The sequence below is a fragment of the Manacus vitellinus genome, unplaced genomic scaffold (genome assembly GCF_001715985.3).
Source record: "Manacus vitellinus isolate BGI_N305 unplaced genomic scaffold, ASM171598v3 scaffold_46_pilon, whole genome shotgun sequence".
Taxonomy (NCBI): Eukaryota; Metazoa; Chordata; class Aves; order Passeriformes; family Pipridae; genus Manacus; species Manacus vitellinus.
In genome coordinates this window covers 6,049,577-6,073,217 of record NW_021940578.1, presented here as the reverse complement: position 1 = coordinate 6,073,217, position 23,641 = coordinate 6,049,577, and the positions used below count along the sequence as shown (strand labels likewise).

General features: G+C 46.6%; 1 protein-coding gene across 1 annotated transcript; it reads right to left on the bottom strand.

Moving 5' to 3' along the window:
- Positions 1 to 331: 331 nt before the first annotated feature.
- Positions 332 to 23,094, bottom strand: ATAD3A (ATPase family AAA domain containing 3A). The gene is made up of 16 exons (XM_008925615.3): positions 22,852 to 23,094; positions 21,520 to 21,596; positions 20,758 to 20,859; positions 19,251 to 19,310; positions 18,825 to 18,894; positions 18,376 to 18,541; positions 17,348 to 17,417; positions 15,075 to 15,230; positions 14,805 to 14,861; positions 13,748 to 13,873; positions 12,833 to 12,957; positions 10,538 to 10,589; positions 9,582 to 9,652; positions 7,024 to 7,191; positions 6,632 to 6,740; positions 332 to 741 (listed from the first exon to the last, which is right to left on the bottom strand). The coding sequence occupies exons 2-16, from the start codon at positions 21,562 to 21,564 to the stop codon at positions 562 to 564; spliced, it is 1,557 nt and encodes a 518-aa protein (XP_008923863.2). The 5' UTR covers positions 21,565 to 21,596; positions 22,852 to 23,094; the 3' UTR covers positions 332 to 561.
- Positions 23,095 to 23,641: the final 547 nt, after the last annotated feature.

Below are 23,641 nucleotides of genomic sequence, written 5' to 3'. Positions count from 1 at the left end.
GTTACCTGGGGGAAAAATACCCGAGGCTTCTCTCAGACTACCTGTGTTGACTCCAAGTTAACCAGGTGAGTTCACACCAAATCCACCTCTGTAACACAAAGCCTGCTCTGAGTCTGGGAAGGACAACACGAGAGTGATGCCACATGTGGGGACATGAGCAAGGAGGCAGGTCATGGAGCTGGGAAAAAAGGTGAGAAAAACCTCTGCTGGACATAAACCCTACAAATACACAGGAGTAGCAGGCTTGGACAGGCCCTGGGCTCTCCCTGTGAGGATTTGGGGTTTGGGCCCCTCCAGCAGGAGAGGCCACACAGACCAACACAGTCAGTGGTATTTCAGCAAGGGGGTCCTTTAATTCAGTTGCTTCTGCCTCTTTTAAACCGTGTTGTTTTCTGGTGCTGTTTCAAACCACGAGATCCAAGGCAGGCTGAGGCAGCATCCCCTCCCTTGCACCAAAGGACACACTTCTCTCAACAGATGATCCCACCAAACCACAAGACCCTCCCAGCTCTCTCCCGGGGCCTCGGCCCCACGCACGCTGGTCTGAAGCCTGCAGACTTCTCACACCGGGGTTCCTTTGGGGAAAGGCAGCAGGGGGTTCCTGCCAGTCCCTTTGCTTTCTTCAGCACCTTCTGTTTTCAGCCACTCCATCTTCTGCCTGTGCTGCTGCACAGCGTCGGCCACGCGGGCGTCGATCATGGCCTCGGTGAGAACGCCGTCCTCGGAGGCATAGGCTGCTGCCTGGAGAGGAAAAGGGAGGAGGGACAGGTCAGGGATGGCAATTCTCTCTTGTTCTCCATGCATGCTTTCTCCCATACGCCCCCAACACAAGCCCCAGGCTGGTTCTCAGTCAGGGGTGGCACCCGGAGCAGTCACTGACATCCTTTGCCCTCCTGCCTCTGGATTTCCTGGGAGAGACAAGATCTTTGCTTTCAGGAGAGACAAAGCCACGGGTTCCTAATGCTGAACTCATGGTCAGGCTGCAGCCACACTTGGCCTGTTTAGATTTCCTCTCCTGCTTCAGAAGCCCTGCACGAGGGGAGCCAGTAAGGTAAAGAGCAACGGGGGCAGGATGGGGATTGAATGAGCCCACCCAAGGCAACAGGAACCGTCTGAAACACCTGCACAGCAGAACTAACATGCTGGGGGGAACATGGGCGAGGTGGCACCTCGACAGTGATGTCTAACATGCACTGATCTTGCTTTCCTCATGTGTCAGCTCTCCCCCTGTACTCATCTGCCCGCAGCACCTTCCCTTTTGTCCCCCCTCCACTCATCCCACAGTCCCTGTCCCTCCAGTTCTGCTTGGTAAGCACTTGGTCCTGTAGCTGCTACAACAGGCAGCACAGATCTGATCACAGCTCCCCAGAGAAAGGGCTGTAAACTCCTGACATCTTTGCCAAACACCCTCCAGGGGAAGCAGGGCTGTGTGACTCCTCTCCAGCTGCAGCAAGAGGACTGTCCCCCTTGTCCCCACACCCAGGGCAGCTGGAACTGCACTGATCCTCCTGCAGGTGACAACGTGCAGCCAGTCCCTCCGAGGAAGGGGAGGATGTTTATGCTGTTAACTGCACCCATCTCCAAGGAAACAGAGCAACTCCCAGGCTGCAGATTTCTAAATCTGGTTCCTCCCCCTGCAAGTGCTCCTGAGAGCAAATCCATGTCCTGTTCCCTGTGCAGCTATGAAATGAGGGAGCTTGACACCACCCACGGTGGGACCCCCTCCAGCTTCTCACACCCACACTGCCTGCCCCAAACAGCCCCAAACTTCTGTCCACACCTCCTTCCACAGAGCTGTCACATCCTGCACTGCCACATTCTCTCTGCAGGGTTTGCAACATCCCAGGCAGGAATATTAACTTGGGCTTTCACGACAGACTGAAGTGTGTTTCTAAGGTATTACACACAGGCTCCATCAATCATTAATGGTGCAAAACGTCAGTTATACCAAGAAATGAAGTTTACTGCAAAAGCACCACAGAAACAAACTCCAGTGAGACCATTTCCTGCACCCCCTGTCCATGTGATGATGATGAGGGAGAAGACAAACCCCAGGATAAGCTGTTGTACTGGTACTATCCCAGTACTGTAAGCTATACCTGCCTATTAGATTGGTGTTACCTCACTGCAGGAGGAATAATTATTTCAAGAAATGAGCAAAAGGTCACCCAAGTTGGTTCTCAGCCTCCTCTAACCTACTTTCCAGCCCTTTTTGGGGAACTGGTTAGCTTACAAAAGGTCTTGCTGCACAAACCACAGAGCTGGCAGGTGCTGGTTTTTCCTGCAAGAAGCATCAAATCCTTTGCAAAGATCTTTCCCCGTGCAAAACCCTTGCAATCCTTCCTTCAGGCAGCAGTGAGAGGTTAGGCTAATGCTCCTGCTTGAGATTAGGAGTAAACAGTGGCCACAGGGAAGGAGAAGGTCTGCAAACAGAGAATTCACTCTGCATTAAAAGCACTTGTCCTGCTTTCACTGGCAGAGCAGGAGGCATCCTCAGCACAGCCAGCCTGCCACTTCCACACCACCAGGAGGAAAGCACAGCTTCCACAACCTGCCAAATATTTACCCAACACCCATCACAGCCTGACCTGTCTTCACTCACCCCCTTTTCTATTTTGTTTTTCTTTTGCAGGACCTGCCAACACAGCCCCTCCAGGCAGGAGGGCTGGGTGTTTGAAAAGGGACAAGGTGCTTTCCTGGGATGCACTGATGTGTCTCCACAGCACAGAGAGAGGATGTCTTTCTTCCCTCCCCTCCTCCCTGCCACTGCACAGCCCATCCAGCCCACTGTGGAACCTCCTGCAAAGCTGTGCAGTTCACGCTCTGTTGATTTTCTCAATGACTTTCTATTTTTAGAAAGCCTTAAGGCCCTTGCTGTCAAGAAAGCAAATGGGAGAAGCAGCTGCCCCTTCTGGGAGTAGCTTGCACACACACAAAAATGGTACCAAGCCTCATTTATATTCATACCTCTGCCTCCTGCATGGACACATTTTAACCCATTTTCTCCAGTGCAGCTATTCCTGGTTTACTGCTCAAATCCAATTCCAAAATAAGCTGAAAACAAAGTGTTTGGTGGGGAAATAGAGGGAGGAACAGATGACAAGTCCAGCCCAGATGACCTAAAGCTTCATTTCAGCCAAGACTCATGGTTTATTTTAACCTGGCCAGACTAATCTGTATCCTTTGAATCACATTTATAATAAAAATAGCCTGATAAAAAAAAAAACAACAAACCACACAAGCACTATTTTTAAAATACAAACAAGGTTCAGGGAGCAAAAAGGCATTTATGTCAGTGCCATAAAAGGCAAGGAAATGACAGGAAGCTCACACTGGGACATAAAACTCCTGGGAATTCTCCTGAAGCACTGCCAAAACAGTTTTCCAAGATTACAGTTTGGAATAGTGAAAGGTTGATTTTTTTTTTTTGACATTTTATCTAAAGCAGATCAAGGGGTTTAAGTACAGTGTGCAGAACCATAAACAGATCTGAGGGGAATTTTTCAGTGTATAAATTCATCCAGCCCATATTCTAGTCCTAAAGGGTTAGATCAGGGGGATGGAAAAGCACAAGGACAAAAGGGAATGCTCAGTCTCCTGCAGAAGAGATTAAAATGGATTTCTAGCACGCAGACTATTAGCTGTGCCAGACAGCAATATTTTTCCCAGTGCTAGAGGTTACACTCTCTGCCTTTCTGCATCTTATTTTTTTTTTTCTGTTGGTAAATTCAGGACCAATCAAGCCAGACTGAAACAAGGGTGAACTAGAACTTGGTGTAAATGACAGGCAATCCATCTCAAGCCCAGCTTATGGTGGAATTAAGCCCAGGAAAGCTGCAGCTATTGCTCAGTTTAACTGAGATGCTTTTGTTAAAGGGTGATATTGGCAGAAGAATCCAAAAATATTTTCAGAGTGGCACTGCTGCTGCCCAGGTACTCCTGCAAGAGCTGACAGTTGGGATGGTTTCTCCTCCAGCTGCTTCAGAACTTCACCCTTCCCCAAACCATCTCTGAGATTCGGTTCTGGCCAGGAGAGATGATCCCAGGGAAGCCAGGAAGAGCTGATGGTACCTCCCAACTCCATCAGGTCCCCGAGGACATGATTAAAACTCAAGTGTGCATTCACAAAGGTGCTGCTCACATCAGGCACAGGGGGGGATTACTGAGTTTATCCTGGGCAGGGTCAGGAATTGGGCTTTGAGGACCCTTGTGGGCCCCTCCCAGCTCAGGATATTCAATGATTCTGTGACCAGGTTATTTCCCACATCAGCCATCTTTGGCATGCAGCATCTTGAATCCAAAATTCAGTTACATAGGGAGTTTAAAAGACCAACAGCTCGAGAGTTAACAGTGGATCTGTAGCACACAACCACCCTACAGCTGTTCCATCCAGCTGAGGGAAGCCTGATGAGCACTTTTTGAGTCAGTGATGTGGTTCCTACAGCCCCTACTTCCCTTGACCCCCTCCCTGGGATGTGCCAGAGCACTGTAGCTATGCAGTTAACTTGCCTTGCCAGGCTATTTTTAACTCTGCTCAGCTCCCTGACCCAGTTCACAGCACAGCCATACACAGGGGTGCTCCAGCACCACGGGAAGGAGAGTAGGAAGGCAGGAATGTAAGGCAGGAATAGCACTGCCAGGAATGCTTGTCAAACTGCAGCCTTAATCCTGCCCTGACAGCCCAGAGCACTGCACCAGCTACAAACATCCCTGCAAGTTCTCTGTCAGTGCTAACCCAGGCCCCAAAACACCAGCACCACTCAGGAGATCAGCTGGGGTTTAGAGTACCTAAAATACCTGCTTAGAGAGGCTTTTAACCACACCTTCTGAAGGGCCACACCTTGGTGCTTTACACAGGCAGAACCAAACTGCCACAGTCCAAGCTCAGTGGCCACACCTAAACACAGCTTCTGTTAAGCTCTGGTTGAGCTCCAGTCGGTCACAGCTCCAAATTCCTTGACCCAGTGACTGAAAAAGCACTTCCAGAAGCACTGAGGATCAACAGCTCTGCCAGGGAGCTCCCAGGGCAGTGCTGAAGACAAGTTGTATCCCATTCTGGATGCCCTCACAACTGCACCCATCAGCCATCTCCCAAGGAAATGTGTCCACATGTCCAGTCACCACCTGGGCTATTTTAGCACCTACCCCTGGCACATCACACTTCCCTTCCTGCCCCTTGTTCCAGCACACCAGCAACTTTGATTTTGACACAGATGAAGCTTCTTGCAGCTTCTACATCAAACCAATTCGTGTATTTTTGCCCACCCTCTCCTGCAGGGTTTTTTTTAAACCCTTTGAGTGTTTTATGATGGCAGAGAGGAGAGAACTTCCTGCTGCAATTTGACACTGAACCTTGTTAATAGGCTTGGCACTATGAGGCACATTTTAAAAAGCTATCAGTGCAACACTAAGGAATTAGTCACTCCCACCTTCCCCTTCCTTCATGATCACTTAAAGGATAAATGATAAAAGCTGAGGTCATTCCTGGGGATTAATGACAAGCTTGCAGATAAGGAAGGGGTGATAAAAAGCAAAGGATCATTTATCACAACTTTTTATTACTGGAAATACCTGGCAGCAAAGCCTTTAGCACACATGGGGCAGGTGTCAGCACACAGTTTGAAATATGCTTCAGTAACACAAAATTCACATACTAAAATTAACCAGCTGTGTGCTACCAAAGAATAAAATAACAGCTCTCAAATGGTGGCTTTGGACCTCAGCTCATGACTACTGCAGTTTAAATTAATTTAGATCAGGAAGGATAAATATTTTCTGTACCTTTAAAGGCGGAAAAAGGGTGTCAGGAGGAATGAAATGCACAAACTTTGTAAAATGTTTGTGAACTGCTAAACTAAATAAAAAATTTAAAAACTAAACAAAAAGCTGCTTTGTTTATTCAATCCCTGAAAGGGAGCTGACGTGAGTAAGTTACACGACATACAATTTGGAGCATATTCCTTACATTGATATTTCTATGAAATGAAAATGCACAATCCAGTAAGAAACTGGCAGCTGTGACAAAACCAGGTGAAAGCCTGATTTTAAAAATAAAAGCACTTAAGCTTGTTAAGCACATGAATAATTGTACTCCAAGTGACTGCATTTTTTATTTCTATACAGGGAGAAATAAATGGAAGAAATACCTTATTTTTTTCAGCTCCATTTCCAGTTAGTTTTGTTTCTTTAACTACTCCAGTTGCACTACAAATGTGTTTAGAACAAAGTAGGGAAGCAGGGTGGTTTAGTGCCCTAATGCTGTCGATACCTGAGGGCAACAATTCAAGGCATCTCCTGAGCTGGACCACAAGTCATGGCCAGCATGATCTGCCCCAACCCATTTCAAACTCACCTGCTTTACTTAAATTCAGTAAGGGATCTTCTATCAGTGATGGACTTGGTGACCTTGAAGGTGTTTTCCAACCTGAATGATTTATGATGATCAGAACTGTTCCTGTTTATGAGATGAGGAACTGTGCTGATGCTCTGACACTCACCTCAGAGCCAGAAGTGTTCTGGGACCACCCTTTGGACATAATGGAGCTTTCAAAGGGAAGCTCCAAGACTCCAAAATCAAACCCTCAAACCTTCCAGAAAGGGAGAAGGAGCCCAGAGTGAAAGCCCCACTCACCTGCCATGCCACAGCAAGCTGGGAGATCTCTCTCCCAGACATGCCCTCGGTCAGCCTGGCGATCTCCGAGCACTTCTTCCCATAGTCAAACTGGGCCAACTTCAACCTCCTGGGAGACAGAGGGACCAGGGTTAGTTGACATTTAGCCACATGACAGGAGTTCCAATGGTGTTCCTACTTGCATTATTGCCTCCAGTGCAGCAGCCTCCTGAATTTTAAGGTCACAACAAACTGTGGCACAAAATCCTAGGATGGCATCTCCTCCTGTGACAGGAAGAGGCATCTCTCCAAATCTTAACTTGGTTAAAGTGACAAAATACAAAATACACAGAAAAGGAGAAGAAGAAAAGCAATAGAATTCCCCAGGGTGGGAGGTGTGCAGGGACACTCACTGTTTGCCTTCTGTGGCTGGTTTCAGGACATGCCGATCAAAATACATCCGGACGAGCCGCTCCCGTTCCTCCAGCTGGGGCAGATCAAAGTTCACCATCTCATCTATCCTATCGTTGATAGCCCAATCAAACTGCTCAGGCTGGTTGCTTGCTAAAACAAGCATAAACCTGGAATGATGAAACAAGGGAGGGAAGACTCAAAAAACCATAAAAACAAAAATCAATGAACTCGTCTGAACATCGGGAACTGCCACGGTCGGTACCAAAGACATTTCATCACCTGGGAAGATGAAGATGCCCTAGAAACAGCTTTGTAACAGCATCTCAAGCCTCATGCTAAAATGCAGTGCTGTTTGGGCTATTTGGAACAGAGAGAGACATTCAGAATGAACATTATGAACCAAAGATGCTTTGTTTTACCAAGCTTTGCTCCACTGTACAGATGTGCTGCTTCCAGGTCCTGCTCTCTCCTGCTGCATTTTGAAGCTAGAAATCCTTTTTATTTTTTTTTTTTTGCTTTGTAATGATGCTTCTTCCCTGTGCCAATACTTTAATGCTTTAATTGATGTTACCAGCTTAATAGTGCATAATAATTTGCCATGGGCTTTTAACCACAGCTATTGGAATATCGACGTTCCTCCTGTCTGTTTGAATCATAGTCTACAAGGGGCTGTGTTCCTTGCTGTCATTTCTGAGGATAACTTTGCCAACCCAAGAGCCACAGAGGCAGGAAACTGTGGCTTTTCTACCAACAAGGACTTCCCCCAAGCTGCAGAAACACAGCCTGGATAAAGGGCTGACATTCAACCTGATACTCAGGCACTGCTCATTTCTATCATGACAATGATACAAATGAGCAAGAGATGTTGGCATTTGCAGTCAGATACCCAGCAAGAAGATTTTGGGACGTTTAAGCCAGCAATTCACATTGCTTAGTTATGCTGCTGACAATTCACTGCTCAAGTAACAGTTCTCCTCAGGGTCTCACCAAAGCTGCCACATTTACATGCCCCATTACACTTATTCAAGTGAACTCCCATTCATGGATCCAGGACTCCTCCTTGCCCAAAGCAGCAATAAGGCTGTTCAGAAGTAAAAAGCAGTGCATGAATCACAAAAGGGCATGTTCAGTGTCCTAGAATGGCTCATGGTTTAAATCAGGGCTGAATTCAACATCTGCCCAACTGCTCTGAGGGCAGGAAGAGCACCCACAGCACCCAAACAGACCCAGAGCTCTGCTAAAGCAATTTAACATCAGGGGAAAGAAAGAACCCTCCCCCTGCCACCCCCTGCCTTGCAGTGCAAAGATTTATTGTATTTATTATTGCAAACAGCAAGTACAATATCAATTAATAACAATAATAATGAACTCAGCTTTATAGAGCAACTTGATGTATAATTTCAGAAGAGACTTGCCATCCTCCCAAAGGGAAAAACAAAGTTCTTGCAGGCTCAACACCTTGCTTTCTAACAATTTATTCATTTTTTTGGGAAGGTATATTTTCCCAGGCACCTCCCTGTGACAGAGAAGCTACACACAAGCAATCACCAGTTAGAACTGCATTGGTTCTAATAAGTTCGAGATACCCCAAGGACAGAAAATGCCCTGCTTTTGTCCTTCCAGAATATTTATTTCAATGTCATGAGGTTACTATAACAGGTATTTCATTCCAACACTACTAAGGGAGCAATTCATCACAAGAAACTCACTTCCCCACATACAGACAGAGACAACTTTTCTTGTTGGCTCAATTTCTTTGTACAAGTTTAACAACTAAGTAAAGTTCACACACACCAAAAAAAAATCAAATATTATTTGAAAAAGGTCGAGGAAAGGTCACCTCTCTATTATGACAGCCAGGAAAGGGGTTTTGTTAAACTAAGCAGTGCTGTGCAGGAAGGTGACATCAATGTGACATGGTGAGCATGGATGGATGGACAGTGACAGTCACACACACACAGACATCTGCCAGCTCAGCCCTGCAATCCCATGTTTGGCAAATCCAGGAAGGGAACAGCTCTGGGATCCCTAAATTCATGAGCAAGGCTGCTCACAGATGTTCTGAGCAGCTCAGGCGAAAGAAATGGAGTTAGATTTGAACTCATCTGCCCCAAAGTTCCTGCTCACACATGCACAAGATGGAAAGAGGTCACCAAAGCACTGGAGAGGAGCAGCAGCTCAAAGAAGCACCTGCTGAAGCATTTTTTTCAAGAGCTCCTGAAGCATCCAGCCAGGATCAACTCTGAGTTCTCTTTTGTGATATTGATTTTCACAGGCCCAATACTGTTCTTGTATAAACAGCAACTTATCAAAAAGAAAATATTAATCAAGGTGTCCAAACACCATCCTGGTTTCAGGAAAGAATTTCTCCATAGTTCTGATTTCCGAGCTGCATTCAATACATAAACTGAAAAGGGGATGTTCTCTGCAGATTTTTTTTAAGCCCTCAGCAGCACATATAATTTCCAACTTTCATTTGTACACCACAGACCCTTCATAGATTCTCCTCAATCCAGAGAAACACCAACTGCTGTAAGGGCTGGAACTGGATACTCACTTGTTGCTGTGCTGCCCTGTTCTGTGCAGGAATGCATTTAAAGTTGCTCTGAGATCTTCACTGATTTTCTCCTGCAAAGATGAAATCCAAAGGAAGATCAACTGCTGGGCTCTGCAGCCAGGTCACAGCTTTGAGCAGCATTATGGACAAAGGGAGTTCTGTTATTGTCAAGCACTTGAATTACAGTAGAATCCAAAGCACTGTAATACCTTGGAGAAAAAGGATCAATTTGTATACCCAGGAGAAATGTTAGGAACTAAAGCTTCCAGTAGAGAGATTACATATTTATCCACACTCATCCAGTGATTTTCTTGATTCCAAACCCAAGGCTCCACCCATTGGCCCAGGTGGCTTTCCCTGCTGAACACCATTTTAGCTGGGAAGTCCAGTAAGATGCAGGAAAATAAGCCAGAGCAAAGAATTCACTTATACACTCAAAGTTATTTTCTAGGGAGAGCTCTTTAAATAGACCACTGGGGTCCAAGTAGCAGGTCCAGACTGAATGTAGAATGTGGTGACTGACTTTGAAAACACAGATTATTTGTACAGGGGAAGATGCTGGTGTAGCTTTGCTAACGATTAAAATGATTGCCAATGATAAAAAGTAGTTTTGTCACGAAAACCTCCCTAAGATAAATATCTGTTGGGAGAAAACACACACCCTGCAGGGCACCAGCTCTGCAGTGTGAGCAACCTCCTCTTGTTTTCAAGATTTGCCTCTTTCCTTCCTGCAAAGCCCCCCTGAAGACTGAGCCACCCATCCTTTGCAGGGAGAGATTCTCAGCCAGCCTGGAGATGCTCATTGCATTGAGCTGTGAGGTGCTGGTGTCTTGTCTCTGCATCAGTTAATTAGGTGAGCAGTGAGGCCCCTGCCAGCTCTCATCTTTGGCCAGTGGAAGGCAGTTAATGAGACTGAACAGGGCTGTTGGCTGGTGACAGACACAGAGAGCACTTACCGTGGCCCTTTTCCGCAGGAACGCGTCCGCCTCATCCACGAACAGCAGGAGGCTGCAAGAGGAAAGCACAGCAACAGGACACGGGTTAGTGAGGCTCAGACAGCCCAAGGACCCTCCTGCCCCACTGCCAGGCACCCAGAGCTGTGCCCAGGTGAACACCCAAGGGATTGCACAAGCAAACTCATTTCTTCAGGCAACGCTTCTCACTGAGCTGCAGCAACGTTTCCACTGCACCTGGCCCGGCCCAGCAGTTGAGAAAGGGATGGGATTGAGACACCTCAGGCCATAAATCTGACCCCAGGCCTCTGGAGTTGTTTTTCCTGCTGTTCAGAAGAAGACTGACGCAATTCTAGGGCCCATGACCTTAAACTCCCCTGGATTTTTAAATATCTAGGAGTTTTCACAGGCATGGTTTGGCAGTGGGCTTGTATCTGACAGTGCTGGTGTGTTACTGCCAAGCTGCAGGAGACATCTGAAAGGCAGAGAGTGCTTATTTTAGCATTCCTTCCTATTTAGAGAGATGTGTGCAGGGGTACAAGACAGGCACACAAGCACAGAAGAAGTCTTGGTGACAATGGCACCTTCCTGCCATTTTTCTTCCTTGTACCATTCTGAAAACCTCAACCCAGAGTCCTCTCCTCAACTTGCTTTGTTGTTTAGAGGGGTTTTTTCTCTTCCAAACCACACTAGCACTAAGGGTTTTACTACCTGTGGAGCAGTGAATTAATAAAGTCCATGAATTATTCACAAAAATAAATTCACTTATAACCCAAGGGCAGTGCTCTTCCCAAGAGACTAAGCCTGTAAAGATGTTTATCAATAACAGAACCGAGTTGCTCATAAAGCTGTCACGGCTTGTATTACCTTCTTGCCAAGCTTCAAACCCAGCTTTCTTCCAGGGGATTTCAGGGCCTATTAACATCTTTTACTCAACCCCAGCTTCTCTGAAAATATTCTCAGCTACAGAGAAGTGTCTTTTATCACAACAGCTTTCAGCTAATAAAGGCAACACTACTCACAGCTAAAACTGGTGGAGATTCAGAGCAAAACCTGCTTAAATCCTTCAGTGTTACTGGAGGTGAGAATATTGATGTGGACACATGTAACCTTTGATCAGGACCCTCAGAAAATGGCTATCTGAGGTGTATGAAGTTCAAATGCACAGAAGTTTTTATCAGGGCAGAGAAATTCAGATCCAGGCAGTGCTGTGAAAGAATTCTTTAGTGGGAGCATCCAGCAGTCTTCATCCAGCTGAGTATCCTCACATCTCTTCCAACTTCTGTTTCTAAGCTCCCTTAAATTCTTACACCTTCCCTTCTATAGCTCCTCAGGGTAGGAGAAGCTTAAAAAATTTAAATCTTTAGGACATTTCTCTGCTTTTTTTTTTGGTTTAAGAGGAAATAGAAACATTTAGGTGACGAATGCAGCAAGGATTAAAACAGACACTGCAAGATAATGTCCATCTAAAGCAATCAGAGAACACATAAATCACTGGTTAGCCACATTTACAGAAGACCTGAGATCAAGACAGCACAAAACCCAAACTGACACCCACTGAAAATTCTATATTGAATTTTAACATCCTGGCTGGACAAGCAACTTCTTATCTACCTCTGCACTGCACAAATCCATTTGCATTAGGATGAGCAAATTAACTCCATGCTCTTACAAAATCAGGGAGTCAAGATTTAGCCTCAACATGAATATGCTTATTTGCAGATAGAAGTTTGCTATTAAAGGCACAACAGCTTGTGACTTTTACACCTAATGCCAATGCCTTTAGCATCTGTCTCCTCCTTATCCTCATTTATTTCTTTCAATTCACTGCTTCTGCTTGAGACTCAAAAGTAAGCACTATCAGTGTTTATAATCTGAGCAGCAGAGGAGGGAAGATAATATTCAGAGAGTGTAAACAACTGGTTGCACTTCCATTTGTGCTAAATCTTCTTACTTCTGTCAGAACACTCATCACCCTGAAAGAAATGTGTCCCAGCTTTCAAGTGGGCAATATCTTCCCCCCCTGCCTGGTGAGATCAGCAGACAATCCAGTTATGACTGATCTGGAAAATCTGAGGTAAACAAGGAGGGTTTGAGGGAACAGAAGAGCAAAAGCTTTCAGCCTTTTAAATATTACCAGCAGCAAGAATTCACCCATTCCAGGAAAACTTCAGATGTCACCTTTGGTCAGTGTTACCTCCTCTGTGCACTAGCACTGTTCAGTAAAAGCAACTAAATTGCTGTGGTGAGTTTTTTTGAGCAAGAACCTGATTCAGGACCCGGGGAACATGTACTTACCCTCTCCTACTGGTGTTGGCCCAGTCAAAGAGTTTGTGCATGGCTGTGACCCCCTCCCGCCCCATGGGGGCCACGTCCCCTCCTGTCATGATGGCATAATCCATGCCTGAGTGCACAGCTAATTTCTGGAAGGAAACAAAACCAAAGAGTTCCTTTCACTGCAAGGCCACTGAACATGAGGGAGACAAAACTAGTTTACTCCTATCAGTGTGCTTATTAGCAGAGGGTAAGTATGCTTAGAAAAGGGAGTACTTTAGTCACTTAGTGGCAACTTTTACTTGTGTATTGTTTATTTCTTCCACTTCTGTCCATCTCTACTGCTTTCAAAATCCAAACTAGGTGGCATGCTGTCAGAAAACTCTTGGGATAGGGGTTTAATGTACTGATAGAGGAAAACAAAATCCAACTTGCAGCAGCATGTCAAATCTGCCACTGTTAAAGTAAGTTTGTGAAACCTCAGATCTTGTGGACAAGCACTGAAGAGCAAGGAAAAATGGAAATTCTGACTCAAATCCATGTAAAAAGCATCCTGGCAGTGCACATGCACAGTGAAGCCATGCCTGTCTCTGCTCTGGGATTGTAAGCAAAGAAAGGAAAGACTCTCCTTAGATGAGTGCATAAAATCAAAGAGGTGGACATGAGGTGGCTGCTGTTGTGATTCCACGAGTCCCAGCTGCCAAGTGCCTTTCCCAGATGGAAGGGCTCTCCTGCCTATGCTCTGCACTAGAACCCAAGTGAGTGCAGTAATTCAGAGCTGGAGCAGCCTGGCTGCCCTTTCCTCCCTTCCCAACACAGGAACACAATGCTGAGCAATACTCCAGCAAGAGGTTTCAGCCCAGGGAGGGTGCTCAGCCCCTGAGGTTTTCTGAGCACCTTGCAAGATGCAGGTTGGCACAACCCTGGCAGGGTTTTTACCTTGGCAAAGAGCGTCTTCCCAGTGCCAGGGGGACCGTACATGAGAATGTTCCTGTACAGGCTTTTGTTCTTTTTTGTGTTCCTGGTTGCTATGGCAATGTCTCTCACACGAGCTTCTAACTGGGGCTGCAAGAGAAGAGTTAAACTTAAGGAACAGAAAGGACCAAGAGACCTGCACCTACCAGGTTCCCAGATCAGTACCTGCAAGAAGGAGGCAGCATCCGACAGGCTCAAGCTTTTAAGTCTTAACTTCAGCTGCTCCTGACTCCAGACCAGGCTCATTTCCTGTCCTATGTCAGGATTTACTCCATTTTCTGTCCACTTGGCTACAATTCTTTTATAAGAAAAAGCAGCAGTGCAGGAAGCAGTGCAGTAACTACTACAGATAACACCTAAATATAATATAGTAACCACTACAGGTAACACCTAAATATTCACTTCCTATTGGATGCCCTGGGAGGGACAAGTCAGAACATAAGCAACTCTTTCCAGTGCTAACTCCTTCATAAGTCATGTTTATATTCATTACTGCATTTGTGGATACTGGGAGAAAGCTATTCCTGCAGGAGCATTTTCCCCAGCAGCTTCAAGGAGCTCTTAAATTTGCCTGATATATCCAGGAATCAAACTCAGAAGCAAATACACAGAAGCAGCTACAGAATTAGTAAGGTAAGAACCATTCAAAGATGGGCAAATGCACACAGTGCTTAAGACTTTTTGGCCTACAAGCAGATGAAGGTTCAATAATCCTTCGAGATCAGATGGGACAAGTGGAATGTGAATCTTAACATGCTGACTACAGAGAGAAACTGCAGCAGAGCAAGGACTGAGCTACGATTTCCAACTGCTTTTTACAGAGGAAAAAAGGTTAACAGACTGCTTAATGCATGTCACACTGAACACAGGAGCTTATTTATGGTCTCAGAGCCCCAAGGGTGCTATGCCTCCAAAATTGCTGGAATTACAGCTTTTGAAGTGAGTTTAAGGAAACAGCCCTTCTTATTTAGATTCTAAAGCCATCCTTCACGGAGCAAGGTAGGGAAACAAGAGTACTCACACTGAGAACAACTCCTTCAAGGGCATCCTGAGCCTTGCTGGTGAGACGTTTACCAACCTGGAGAGGACAAATTCAATTACTCACACAGAAAACAGCCACAGTTTTTTAACAGCTCGCCTGGACAAAAAGGTCATAAAACACCAGCGAGCTCAGCCCACCTCTGCTCCCTCCAACACTGTGTTTATTCAGACCCACTGACAGTTCCCAGCTGCAAAAGGAGTTTTGCCTCCTGGTGTCTGAGGGTAACAGAGAAGCAAAGCTGAGCTTTACCTTGATAGGATGTTTCAAAGCCTCCAGCACAGTGATCCGAGAGGTTTCCCTCACCAGGGAAGGTTTGCCCAAACGGGCCTCAATGTATCTCCCTGCTACTGCTGTGGCATTTTTGGCAGAGTAAACACCCACTGCCAGCAGGGTCAGACCTGCCACCTGCAAAGAAAAGGGGGAAGGATTAGGACAAAACCACTTGGCAAGGCAGTGCTGTTGCGTGGAGCAGGCCCCGTGGTGGGGAATTAAGATTCAAGGACGAATGCTGAGCAAGAGGGGTTTATTTTTGGTAAGGTGTTTTATCCCTGTGCAGACAGTCACGGTCTCACACTCCCTGCTCACAGGGCATTCACTGCTCCTGCACAGTGAAAGGCAGAGGAAGCACAAGGGCAGGATATAGTCCTGTGTGCAGAGGTATGTACACCCTGCTCAAAATGTGTGGGGCTTTTCAGACTTAATTAACTTGAGTAATGAAGACAAATAGCCGTATCAACCAGGTGCTGTCTGCCAGACCACCCCTCACCATGCAAGACAATGAGTGCTGAATTAAAGCTGCCAGGATAAACATCTGAATTGGGGCTGCCACCAAGGCAGTGCACAGGAGGGAACAGAAAGGACTAGCCAGGGAACATCTGCTGAAGGTGACAGTCCCAACACAACAGGGAAATAGGTGTTCCAGAGGAATAAAACCAAAATTACATGGGAATTACCATCCCTGCATTAGACTGTTGTGTCAGAAACCCCAGAAGATGAGACATTCCCATCGATTTGCCAGTGAAGCAGAAACACTCCAGGCTTAGGAGTCAGCTTAAAGCTGATGCCAATAATTTATATGAGGGAAAGGCCAAACAGACAAAAGAGCAAACTGCAGCAATTGCTTTTAAAGTAAGCAGACTTCTCCTGCAAGTACAGCCCAAGGTCAAAAGCCCCAAGGACAACAAGGATGGCACTGCTCAACAAACCATGAGACACCATCTGTTCCCTTTCTCTCTGCTTAAATGGGTGACATCACTTTTGCTCTGGGTGGAAACGTGGAAGGTTCAGAACTGGGAGCTCTGGGATGCAAAGAATAAGGGAACCTCCACACCTGACTCAGCTCAGAACACAGAAGAGGCTTCACCTTTTTAGCAGCCTCCCTTTTAAAAACAAGATACCACTGATCTCATGCACTCTTAGACCAGTCCTGAGCAAAGTTACAGCTCACACCTCTCCCTGCATGGATCTGACATAAGTATTTCAGACTTTTGGACTTCCCTGACATTCATCTTACAAGATACAGAGAAACAGAGCTATAAGCTCTGTATCAAAACAAGAACCCAACTACCATGCCAACTCTAAAAATCAGCCTGATTACAGTGCCTACCTGGTTATCATGCAAAGGACTGGATCTCTGATGAAGAAACAAAGTGAATTCCACTAAAAAACATAACAAGCCCCAAAAAACTTGGAGCAGAACATCTGGGGTACTGCTTGGATGGGAAGAGGTAGGAAAAGAGCAGTACAATAAGCAGGAAGAGATGAAAATTCCTGCCTCATTCACAGGAACCCTAAAATAACTGTCTAGTTCTTACCTTATAGCCATTTTTCAAAGCAACAGAAAATATGAGTTCCAGCTGTGTTATCCCCTTTCCAAAAACATACTTACCTTTTTTTTTTTTAACCTAAATGTCCCAAATTCAAAAGACAAGAGCGTGTCAGAAGCAAAAATGACCATAATGCAGGAAATCAGTATCTGGGTCAAGTGAATACACAGCTAAAAGCACCAAGCACTGATCTGCACAAGGCTCTGAATACAGAGCCACCCCAGGTACAGATGACAAAAGGATCCATTTAAAAGCATGTCTTGTTCTCCCCAGTGCTCTCAGGCAAAGTGTCTTTTGTACCAGCCTGTGTGTATAAAATTAGAGGGTGGAGCAGATGGTGGTGCCTGACTTAAAGCAGAATGTCCATTTTAACCAGCCACGCTACCAAAAATATATTTTCACTGAAGTTTTGTGGCAAGAAGTACACTGAGAAACAACTTTGTGTCCCTAAGAAGCTCTTTTATCCTGTGGAAAGATGTTGGTCTGGCTTTTAACGGATTTATTTAAGACACAACAGTACTCTAAGTGCTCTTTCAGCTACATCAAAATTAGATATAAAGCTGTAATATAAGCAGCAAAGCAAGTTTTAGATCATCATGGTTTCCACTTTATAAACACACCAAAGCAAGGAGTTGATTTAACACACATTTACAGACAGACTTTTCTGGAAGTTACTGGCAGGTATCACAATCTTACCGTGGCTGTAACTTTATCCCAGTCTGTTACAAAAGCACGGAATCCTTCCCCAAAGAGCATCCCAGCTGTCCTGGGGTGAGCAAACAGCAAAGCAAGAAGGAGAAAAGGGGATTTCAAAGACTGAATTGAAACAATTTACAAGACAATTTTACAATTATCTTCTTCAGAACCAGTCAAAAGCTAAGTGAGGGCTCACCATGGAACTGAAACATGAACAAACACAGCAAATACATTTATAATCATCTGATGTCTACACCTGATCTGGGATTAAGTCCAGAAAAGCATTTGGCCACAAGATGGTATGTATTTATTTCTTTAATACATTATTGGTGCTGAACTGCAATAAAAGGTATTTAATTCTAAAGCTCTTTTGTTATTCAAAATTTCAAAGGCCCTAAAATTAACAGATTCCAAATTTAAATACCCACCCCTTTGGAGACAGACTGCTTTCTACCTTTATGGCATATGTTCAGAAAGTGAAAGTACTGAGGGGTTTCAGAGTAACTGAGTCTCAATATTAGAGGATGGGGCTTGAAATAATATGATAGAAAAATTGTAAAAAACTCACAAGTCTACAAATAGCTTGTCTGGTTCACATTCAGGTGACAATGTAGTGAGACAAGTGAAGGAGAGGGTTCTCCTTAACACAATTAAGGAGAATTGTTAACACAACTCCTGCTGTTCAGAATCACAGAATATGCTGAGCTGGGAGGGATCATCGAGTCCAGCTCCTGGCCCTGCACAGGCCCAGCCCCAGCACTCCCACCATGTGCCTGAGAGGATCATCCAAACCCTCCTGGAGCTCTGGCAGCCTTGGGGCCGTGCCCACTGCCCTGGGGAGCCTGGGCAGTGCCCACCACCCTCTGGGGGAAGAACCTTTCCCTGAGACCCACCCCGAGCACAAGGGGTACAACACCGACATATTCCTCAGAGCTCTGAGGAACAAACGACTTTTCCCACGTGATGGGAGAACTCTGCTAAAGGACCAAGGCAGGCTGGGCCCTCCTGCTGCTCATCCCTGCACGTACTTGAGGGACTCCAGCACGGTCTGGCGGTGCTCGGCGGCTTTGAGGCGGATCTGCTCCCGGATGATGTCCGCGTTCTCCCGCTCCGCCTTGGCGCGGGCTCTGGCCTCCGCCTCCACCCGCAGCATCTCGTTCTTGTGCCTCAGCTCCATCTCTCTCTCCACAGTAGCTTGAAAAAAAAAAAAAAACACAAAACCAAACACCAGGAGAACAGCTCAATCTTTTGGGCTGGCTTAATCCCAGAGAGCAGAACCCTTGTAAGGAAGAGAAGCAAAACGGAGCTGCCAAGCTAATCTTGGAAGCAACTGGTAGTTCTGGTACTACTGGGATTTACCTGTTACTTGCCAATGTGACATTAATGGAGCATCAACCAATATGGACCAAGAGTCAAAGATCAGTACAAGGAATTCATATGCCCACACACTCTTACAAGCCACAGAAAAATGACTTACCACGCCTCATGGCCTCCTGCTTCTGCACAGATTCTTCCTGCTTCCTCAGATTCTCCTCATTGGCAAGTTGCTACAGGCAGAGATGACAGCAGAAGAGGTGTTAAAGTTGTAAGAACTCCATCAAGTAGGCATTTGTGTAAGTTCAAGCACTACAAATGTTTTCAAGAAGCTAGTGCTCAGGTGGAAGTCCATTCTTCCTCTCCCCATCTCCCAGATTTATTCTCCTAATCCCACGCTCCTGGTTGCTCTGCCCTAATTCTCAGTCTTTGATTTGGTCAGCACTGCAGATGCCAAGCAGGTAGTATAGATGAAAGCAACTGTGCCCAGCACCAGCCACTTGGCCAGGGCACAGCTCCAGATCATCTCTTGGGCTTAAGAGAGCTCCTACCCAATTCCCAGCTGGATCAGAGGAGGAATCCACCCTACCTGCTGTCGCATCTGCTCGTCGTAGCGCTGCCGTGCCAGCTTGTCCTGGTACTGGGCCCTCTTCAAAAAAGAAAACAGGACTCAGAACACAGAGATTTGGCAGTGAAGAGAGAACCTGGTCCTGAGGGAAATGAGGTTTGAAATGTGCAAAACCAAAATAAAGTGAGGAAACCCCCCCACCCCAAAAAAAACAATCCTGGGTTTGAATACGAACAGGGTAAAATTTGGGGCAGCCAGCATCAAAATCTCCTCTATGCTGAAAAACTGACATAGTTTGACTTCATTTTAAGATGTTACAGAAATAAAAACAGAGAACAAGTGTTTCTTGACTCAGAAATTACTTACTTCACTGGGAAGACCACAGATTTCATGTTCTAAAACACATTATTTGGACTGGTGACTGCAAGCAATAGAACTATCAAGATATGCTGGCTGTCACATGGGCTCTGGTTTTAATAGATTTACTTGTTCCTCATTAATTTCTCTATCAATTTTCCACTGGCAAATAAACCCAAGCCATCTACACTCAACTAGAAGTGGTCTGAGGGTCCATATCCATCAGCAAGGAGAACTCTGCACAAGGGGTGGAATCATTCCCTATTCCAAAGGGATGGCAGAACAGCCTGGAATTTATCTCCTCAGCCACTGTAAAACATGGCACTTCAGGAGCAAATCAGGACTGGGTTTGCTCTGACTTCAAATGATGCCTTGTGAGCTGCAGGGGGTGAAGAGCCAACCCCTGGAGGGAGCAGCTGCTTCCTGAGCCAGCCCTGTTCAAAGTCCAAACCCTGACAGGATAAAAGCAACATGTGCCAAATAAGCAGTTTTAGCTCATTTCCCAAGCTAGGTGACCCATTAGAATTAATCAATTCCCTCATCTCCTGTGCTCTCAAATTAAAAAGTCACCATATATGAGCCATCAGCATAAAGGCCAGGTTTAATTTTCCCTGTTTCAGTATTATTGCCACTACAGTAACTCATGCTAAAAGAAACCAGGAAGCACCAACACTTCCACAACAGACCCCTCTGGTAACTCTCAGATCTGCATCCCTTCTCCTCTTAAGATATTTTTTTCCTGTCAAACAGATCAAACTTGGAAGAAATAGGGTTACAAGCTACTTAAGAACTGAAATCCAAATAACTTCAGAGCCATTTCACCGTCCAGACTAACAAATACACTTGATAAGCCTTCAACACTTCCCTGAAAGGTCCTTTAGGAAAATTCCAAAGAGCACACAACGAGAGAAAGTGCTGCTGCCAGTTCCTTTGGATGTTCAACAACTTGGTAACAAAAGTTCAAGAGGACAGAGCTGCCTGGAACTACAAATCAAGCTCAACATTACAAAGCCAGGATAGAACATGGGCTCAGCCTGTGAACATCCTCACACCTCTGGCTGCCCGTGAGCCCCTTTCCCCCAACCCCAAAAGGGGGAATTAAAGCACTGGTGCCTTTTCCACAAAGGAAGACAGGGTCTCCCATCACTTGGCTTTCCCCTCATTCCCTTACTGCTTGATGCTGTTTTGTTTCTTCACTGAGTGTTTTCCTTCTCTCTTCTGCTTGCACCCGAATCTGCTCGTTCTTCAGTTGCTCTATGGCAGCTTCATACTCCTGTTAAAATGGATAATTATCACAAATGAACTTAACAGAGAAACCCTACTGACAATTACATTCCAAGAAATCCATCTGTAATCAGAGTGGTGCCCTTAAAAGGTGACCAGTGCCAGCAGAAAGCTAAAATATGATCATAAAATATAACTGTAAGAAATCTCATAATTAACCATTTCAGGATTAAAGACAATTTATTTTTTAAAAAACCCACCAAGCCAACCAACACTCAAATAATCCTTAAATCCCTTTAAAATATATATATGAGTCTATACTCACTCAACTGCTTTAGTTTCCTACAGAAAACCCTTGTCATTCCCTCAAAACTGTGGTGACCTTCTAAACCACTTTGAAAGTTAAAAAAGCTTAGAAGTGACTTAGAAGTTACAAAACCACTCAGGAAATGCAAGTTTTAAACAAAGTATGTCCCAGAATAGGCCAAATCAGCTTGTACTTCACCTTCCAGAATTACTTTTTTTTTTTTAAAGAGGCAAGTAACTTCAGCAAATAATGCCAGCAAATAATGCTGAAGCTGAACAGCAACAGGAAAACCTCACCATCCTCTGCAGGGCAGAGATTTCAACTCCTGCCCCTCCAAACCTGGCAGCTGCCTCAGGTGGGCTGGGTGTACAACACAGGAGGAGTTCCAAAGCTCCAACATACCTTGAGCTTGGTTTGCTGTTCCAGCTGCAAGGTCTGCTCCTGCATCTGGGCAAGGCTGAGGGCATCTTTGGCATGGCCTGCAACGGGCAGCAGGGAGAGGTTATGGGCAGTGAAAGGTCTTTTCTCAGGAAAGATGATGCTCAGACTACTCAATCCACTCGGGCTCCCTAGAGCACAGCTCTGCAGCTGCACATTCAGCCCTCTCTGGCAAAAATGGTCAGGAGTCTTCTCAGCACACCCATGACCTGAAGCCAACAGGTTTAACCAGCAGAGAAGGTCCAGCCAAGGCCAGGTTGGATGGGGCTTGGAGGTCTAGTGGAAGGTGTCCCTGCCCATGGCAGGGGGTGGGACTGGATGAGCTTTAAGGTCCCTTCCAACCCAAACCAGTCTGGGATTCTCTGATTCTATTCCAGCACCCCTGGGTGAGCAGGGCAAGAGCCTGAGGTTGCCCCAGGCCAAGCAGGACCCGACAAGACATGAGTTATCACAGAATTCCAGAAGGGTTCAGGCTGGAAGGGACCACAGTGGTCCCATCTGGTCCCACCTCCCTGCTCCAGCAGGGTCGTCCCAGAGCATTGCAGATGGCTCTGGGACATCCCCAGTGAGGGAGACTCCACACCCTTCTCTGGGCAATCTGTTCCCACACAGCAAAGAAGTTCTTCCACATATTCAGGGGGAACTTCCCAGGCATGAGTTCCTGCCTCTTCCTCTTGTCCCACTTCTGGGCACGCCCTGACCTCGGGGTTTGGAGATGTAAGTGGAATTTACCCTAAAAACTACATCTGGATGAGCCAAGTGATTTAAAGGGACTAACCAAGCAAAGCAAAGAGACAACGAGGAGAGGAGCTGAGGCAGCCACCAAAGCAATACTCAGCTGCTGTATAACCAAGTGAATTGCCTTGAACAAGGTCATAAGGCAGAACTATAGGGTGTTCAGGCACAGAAGAGCACCAAAGACCCCCGAAGAAGCCCCTAATAAGGTCTCTGAGGGGATATGTACATATGTTAACAGGATATGCAAATATGCTAATAGGTGTTGGGAAATACCAATGAATATGTAAACAGGAATGCGGGGAGCTCAAAGTCAACCATGTGATGCTGACCTATCAGCTGCAGTGGAGACACCTCGGGATGCACTCTCGCGAAACGATGACCGAGTAAAGAACGCCGAGACTTGTAAACTCACCAACGAGTCTCGGAGGTTTCTGTCAAGCAACACCCCGAGCAGATCCCGGTGCATCGCCGACCCCTCCCTCTGGGCATTCACACACACCGCTGAGGTACCGAGGCCCGCCAGCCCCACCCGCGCCCTCCGCCCGTCCCCTCACGCACGGGACGCGTCCAGCTCCCGCGCCGCCTTGGCCGCCCGCTCCAGGCCCGTGGGGTCGAAGTTGCTCCATTTGTCCTTGGGCGTCTGGCGGTCCCCCGCCTCTCAGCAGCGGCCCCGCCGGGGCCGGGGGCGGGGAGAGGCCGGTCCCGCCCCGGGCCCCCTCCGGCCCTCCATCGCCACCGCCCGGGCGGGCCCCGCGGTTCAGCCCGAACAGCCACGACATGAGAGCGGGCGGCTGCACGCGGCGCGCCGCGCGCCTGCGCAGCGGGGCGGACCGCCCGCTCATTGGCCCGCGCCGGGGGCGGATCGCCTGCCCATTGGCCCGCTCCGCGGGGCGGGCCGATCTGTGATTGGAGAGACGGTACCGCGTGCGGGGTTTGATTGGTTGTGTGAGGGGAAGAGGCGGAACCACGGGAAAAGGCAAACGGCGCTTCCGCATAGCAACGGGAGTTTGACGCGTTGCTAAGGGCGGGGAGGGAAACGGCGCTGGGGTTATCGGGGACAGAGGGATGGATTTCCCCTGGAAATCGGCTCCTGGTCCAACTGGTTGGAACAGGAGAGACAACACAAAAGCCTTTAGAAAAGGGGAATGGAAGGAAAGCCATCTGTGTGCTGGTCCGGGATTTCCCTGAAAATCAGCTCCTACTCCAACTGCTGGGAATGGGAAAGTGTAAAAGAAAAGGAGAGTGGAGGGAAACCCATCTATGTGCTGAACCAGGATTTCCCTGAAAATCAGCTCACAAATACTTACCAGTTCTGCCAAGAGCTCAGGGTTATTTAGTCTTTGGCTCT

Coding starts and splice junctions, on each gene's coding strand:
- ATAD3A (XM_008925615.3), bottom strand. CDS start 21,564: ATGCAGGAGCAGACCTTGCAGCTGGAACAGCAAACCAAGCTCAAG. Junction 19,311..20,757: donor AAACAAAACAGCATCAAGCA/GTAAGGGAATGA, acceptor TCTTTTTTGAAG/AGGGCCCAGTACCAGGACAA. Junction 742..6,631: donor AGCTTGCTGTGGCATGGCAG/GTGAGTGGGGCT, acceptor TTTCCTCTCCAG/GCAGCAGCCTATGCCTCCGA.